Source organism: Lactuca serriola, chromosome 4, assembly GCF_051521515.1.
Source record: "Lactuca serriola cultivar US96UC23 chromosome 4, Lser_US96UC23_V15, whole genome shotgun sequence".
Lineage (NCBI taxonomy): Eukaryota > Viridiplantae > Streptophyta > Magnoliopsida > Asterales > Asteraceae > Lactuca > Lactuca serriola.
The window spans coordinates 162957986-162963886 of record NC_136411.1 but is presented as its reverse complement, the minus strand read 5'-3'; the positions used below and the strand labels follow the sequence as shown (position 1 = coordinate 162963886).

The 5901-nt window shown below is 31.9% G+C and overlaps 1 protein-coding gene across 3 annotated transcripts; it reads right to left on the bottom strand.

Moving 5' to 3' along the window:
- Positions 1–879: 879 nt before the first annotated feature.
- On the bottom strand, positions 880–2668 carry LOC145102869 (uncharacterized). 3 transcript variants are annotated; one of them, XM_079040360.1, is made up of 3 exons: positions 2531–2668; positions 1701–1892; positions 880–1586 (listed from the first exon to the last, which is right to left on the bottom strand). In XM_079040360.1, exons 2-3 carry the CDS (start codon positions 1776–1778, stop codon positions 1266–1268), a joined length of 399 nt encoding a protein of 132 aa, XP_078896486.1. In that variant the 5' UTR covers positions 1779–1892; positions 2531–2668; the 3' UTR covers positions 880–1265. The 3 variants fall into 3 exon arrangements, with proteins under 3 accessions (XP_078896486.1, XP_078896487.1, XP_078896484.1); XM_079040361.1 differs by having other exon boundaries at positions 1701–1817; XM_079040358.1 differs by having other exon boundaries at positions 1701–1799; positions 2531–2657.
- Positions 2669–5901: the final 3233 nt, after the last annotated feature.

Genomic DNA, 5901 nt, shown 5'->3' with positions numbered 1-5901 from the left:
CACAATCCAGTTTGTTGATGCTCTACTCTAGTCCCCGGGGTGTGAGATCTCCTGAACCATGACAGGAAGGGCCCTGTGATGTGATTATAGAGCATGGTTGGAATGCGGAATTGAAGATTGCACAATGAACTCGGTGATTTCGGTGTTTAAGAGATGTATTAAATATTATGGTGTTACAAAAATGGATCTAGATCTAAATCCACATAAATAACACACACTTACACACTCAACTTTTACACCTCTCAAGCACACCTCCATAAGTGGAATAAACCCACCTTATATAGAGGTGTTTACATGTCTCTCTCTCACTCTCTATCTCATGAGTCAAAAGGCTAATGCACCACACGCAAGTGGGTCTACAAAAGTCAAACCATTACAAAGTCATACATGGATAACTTTGTACCCCAACATTTTCCCCCTTAAAGTTAGGAATGGATGACCCACTTCAAATCTTCCAAAATCGAGCAACTACACGATCTGAGCCTCAAGGGTGACACATATCGTAATGAACTCATGTGTGCTTGTAGGATTATTCTGATGCCTATTGAATGCTTCATTAAACCTACCAACTTTTCTAATAGATTTATGGATCACAATTGATGTTATTACAATTCTCACTTGGTTCTTTTACTTGTAATTAACATGCATGTCTCCTAATAACATCCACCTAGCTTTCCACTCTCCAAAAGTTCGTTCATTGATATTTCTCAATGATGAGTGAAGATAGTTAAATTTATCTTTTAGTCCATGAGGTTCACGTTTAACAATTGTGTGTCCACGTCGAAAATTTGGTATATGATAACAAATATTAACGCCTTTGTATGGAGTTGTGTGTCCATCCTACATAATACAAATATAAAGATGTCAAACAACAACACATAATAAAAAAATGTCTTTTACATAACGATAACAACAATGCATATTATAAAATGTCAAATACATAATGTCAAATGTTGAATACATAATGTCAAATGACAACACGTAATGTGAAAAGATACCACATAATGTCAAAGCATAACACATAAACGATAAGACATGATTTAAAATGAAAAATCATTATTTCATAATAAACTTAAGGAAGTCAATCTTGGCTTCATCAATCGTTGGAAACATAAAAGCGTCATGATTTTGCTTTTTGGTGAAAACAACCAATGCTTGTGAAAATTCTTTGGTCCCTTCACGAAAATCGGGAAACTTGATGACAATGGCCATGTAATCTATTATTATTGGGGATGGATTATTGTGTGGAAAAGTTTGTGTGTTTTTTACGATATGGCGTCCAATAAAATATTTACTGTTTCCTCATAAACCAAACTTTTACTCTTGGTTGAACAGTTGTTGGAAAATGACTTTTTCTTCTTCCTTTTTGTTGAACTACTTTCATGGAAACTATGAAAAAGAGGCTCATCATCATCTAAATTGATTTCATAACTATTTCCTTTGCCCTCCATATTTTTTTCGTTCGGATTGCTATTTTTTTGAAATTGTAACGGAGTCATAGTTTGATCTTCAATGACAATGGAATCTTCAAACAAAAGAGCATATTTCTCATCAAATATCCTAAATTTGGCATATTCTTTATTCTCCTGCAAGACAAAAAGATAATGTAACTAAAAAATAATTGTAAGTCATAACTTTAAATAATAAGAAAGAATTGTAAGTCATAACTTTAAATAATAAGAAAGAATTGTAAGTCATACCTTTATTTTCTCCTCCCACGACTCAGGTGATGCCTCTATTAGGCTTCTCGTCCCATTGAGTCCGGTTTCAAGCCTCATTAAGCGGTCATAAAGCTTCCACTATTTTTTCATGTTCCCCTGTTTGTTTGTTAGTTGTTTTTTTTCAAGACCATAACCTGTTTTATCTTCATGTGTTTTTGTAAATTCTTCCACCTAAACTTTTCAAAGTGAGTACCGGGTCTATGGCATTTTCTTAGTTCAATCAAGCACAAATCGACAAAACACCATGAAGGTACGATTATCCCATACGAATTTTGGTTTTTTCATTTTTAAAGATGTTTCACAATCAACAACATTAGTGTGGTTTTGGTCCATTTTCTGTGAATTACATAGAATGAACATTTAAACAACATAAATATCAACATAACATCAAACCAAAGTAACACCAATTCAAGAGATAAACCAGAAAAAATATGTAACCGTTATATGCAATTTTACTAATTTCGTTAATTTCATTAACCTTTCTAACTGATTTCACCAATTTCACAAATTCTCTAATCAAACCTTCATGAATTCTACTTCACCCAAACAGAAAAAATGGAAACAAAAATTCATTAAGGACCTGTTAACAAAACCCACAACACAGCTACATATCGATTTAGGGGAATCAGTACAGGTTAACAAAACACACAATATAGGTACAATCAATTTTATCGATTTGAGATGCATAAGTACCGATAAGGTGCACTACAAAAGGAATTCAGGAGAACCAAACATACATTTGAGGGAAAAGATGAACATATCGAAAATCTCGGAACAAATAAAGCAAATCGGAGCTGAAGCTAGCTTACCTGAACGGAGAAGGAGGTAGGCGACGCCAGCAACGATGGTTGGCAGGAGGAGGGTCGCCGGTGGGAGTAAATATGGTGCATCCGATCGTGAATGAGAAGAAAAAACCGAGAACAGATACGTAAAAGGGGGTGTGTATTGATTAGGGTTGTTGTAGGGCATTATTGTAATTTAACTTTTTTCAGCTTAAAAAGTCTCAAAAATATATGAATTATCGTCTTTTGTCCAATGAGCATTTTTTTCGTATTTAAAAGTTGTTTTGAAAAGATCTTTTCATTTTGCCAAACAATTTTTTAGTTTTTTTTTTTTTTTTTTTTTTTTTTTTTTTTTTTTGAAAAATGAAAATATAAGAAGTCGGTTAAAAATGATTGTCAAACACCCTCTATATATTAACTTTACAATGTTGGTTGTTTTTAGCATAAAGTTATTTATTATAAAGGACCAACTCTCAAAAAAATTGAAAAAATAATGGAACAAGTAGCATTACTTATTTCTATAAAGTTTGTTGTTATTATAAATTAACTTTACAAAGTTGGTTGTTATTTATCAAATATCTACCCATAAATAAAATTGTTGGGATATTCAAACCAATTACATAGCAATTTGAACTAATCGTTATAAAATTACAAACAAAACATTGAACTTTGTAAATTAATATTTTTTTTACAAATCAATGATTACATTTTTTAATTAGTAATGTTGTTTTTCTTTGTCAACCAAATGTCCACGGGTTATTAGGTAATATATATATATATATATATATATATATATATATATATATATATATATATATATATATATATATATATATATATATATATATATATACACTTAATTTCGGACCACTAAAAGGAAAAGGAAAAAATGGCATAATCACAACAAAAAAGAGGAGGCCTCTATTTCGGACCATTAAAAGGAAAAGAAAAAAAATGGCACAATCACAACAAAAGAGAGGAGGCGGGATAGGGGTGTTCGTTAGGATGGATCGGTTCGATCCGATCCAATCAAGTGAATCCAAATTGATTTCAGTTTTCAAAATATAAATCCGAATAATCCAAATTAAATTCAAATATGGTACAATTCAACAAATTACAATTTGGTTGGATTGGTTTTTAGAATTCGGTTTTGAAGAGACAAAACATTTTAAAAATTATATAACTTGAATATTAGTCAACTTTATAATACAAACTAAAAAAAGTTGAAACAAACTAAAAAAGTCTAGTTGTGAATTAAAATTTATAAACAACTACTAAGAAAAAATATATTGTAGTTTAGTATTTCGTAGACAAAAACATTTTGATAAGAAATACAAAATCTATTAAAAATATAATTTAGCAAATTTATAACAGACTAAAGATATAATATAAATAATTATTATTCATTTTTTTTTTGGACTATTTGGTTTTTACTTGATAAATCAAAACCAATCCAAAATCCAATCTAAATTGTTCAATTGGATATTTGGGTTTATCCAAATAGTAACAATTGTAGCGGAGGACGTGTCTCCTTACTATGCTCCCGCACCCGGCTTCCTACATGCTTGGTATTGTGTTCTGAGATGCGGATAAGATTCCCCCTCATTTTTCATTTTTTCCACCGTATACCCTCGAGTCTTATAACCAAAACCATTGGTCAGCGTAGGGTGTTATGGGGGGTAAACGAAATGAATGGAGTGCAATAAATGTGTTAGACTTGAGAGTCGGAGACAAGGGAACATCCACGTGGCGGGTTCGGAGAACACATTGTTTTTGTAGTCTAAAGTGTATACAAACGCAGCAAATTTATTGTACCGTTTCCCTTATTTTGTTAGTATTTTAGGAAATACACTGTGTCCAGGTTCAAAATAAAGATATTAGTATCTGTGTGACCTACATTTAGTTTTCAGGTACAATGTTTGGTCAAGATTTATGGATGTGTTTTATTGTTTTCAAAATGATATACTAATTAAATAATTAATAGCTTTAGTTATTTTGGAAACCCCGTAATTATACTGCATCCATAATAGGAAAGATTTTTGGTATATAGTTTTAATGAAAAAACTCTAAAGAAAAAACTCAATTTATCTTTCACTAAAGAAGAAAAAAAGGTAATTTGTTTTTTAGGCATTGTTTGTATAATGTCTATTTCAATTGGTTGAAAATATATAACAGCCATCAAATTATTGAAAAAATGTTAATACAAGAGTTTATGAATTAACAAGCTTTTTTCTTTTTCTAATTTTGATTTAAAAAAGCTTTTCCTATATATATATATATATATATATATATATATATATATATATATATATATATATATATATATATATATATAGTTAGGTTATTTTGTTTTCACTATCTATTGTTTGCATTATTATTCATTCTGGATCCAATCATTTTAGTTATTTTAAGAAAGTAATTAATGCATATTAAATGTTGAAGATATAATGGGTATTAATTACATCTTCAGCATATATATATATATATATATATATATATATATATATATATATATATATATATATATATATATATTAGATGTGTGCTTGCATAAAGCGGACACGATAAATAGCTCTTTTGTGGAATAGTTTACCACTTTTAATTAAAATACAAATTATCACTTTTAATTAAAATATTTATGTTTAGAACTTATATTTATATTGTATGTTTATACATTTGAAGTAAATTAATTATTATCGGTATCTAGTTTAAGAAATGTAAATTAACTTATGTTGATGGATCAACCCAACCTGAATATGAGACATAGGAGGTGGTTGGATATAGTGAATGACTTTGACTGTGAGATTTTGTATCATCCAGGCAAAGCTAATGTGGTTGTTGATGCCCTGAGTCGTAGAGCAGTGAGTGCTCCGATCCAAGACGTGTGTATGAGGATGACAGTGATGACTCCCGTCTTAGATACCATCCGAGCGGCCCAAGCGGTGGCCATTAGACCAGAGAACTGTAAGAGAGAGCGGGTGAGCGGGCAGGTTTTTGAGTTTGAGACTAATAGTCGGGGGCTTATGACCTTCTGTGGGCGGATATGGGTGCCATGTACGGGTGGAGCCCGATGTACCTTGATGGAGGAGGCCCATAGGTCAAGATTCTCTATCCATCCTAGGGCCGCCAAGATGTATTTGGACTTGAAAAACGATTATTGGTGGCCATGTATGAAGAGAAATGTGGCATGGGTAGTCGAGAGATGTTTTACCTTTCGTCAGGTCAAGGCAGAGCACCAACGTCCCTATGGCCAGTTGCAGCCTTCGGAGATTCCCTAGTGGAAGTGGGAACATATCTCCATGGATTTTATTACCAAGTTACCGAGGACTGTGAGGGGTGTTGATGCGATATGGGTGATTATAGATCGGTTGACGAAGAGTGCTCACTTCATGCCTATA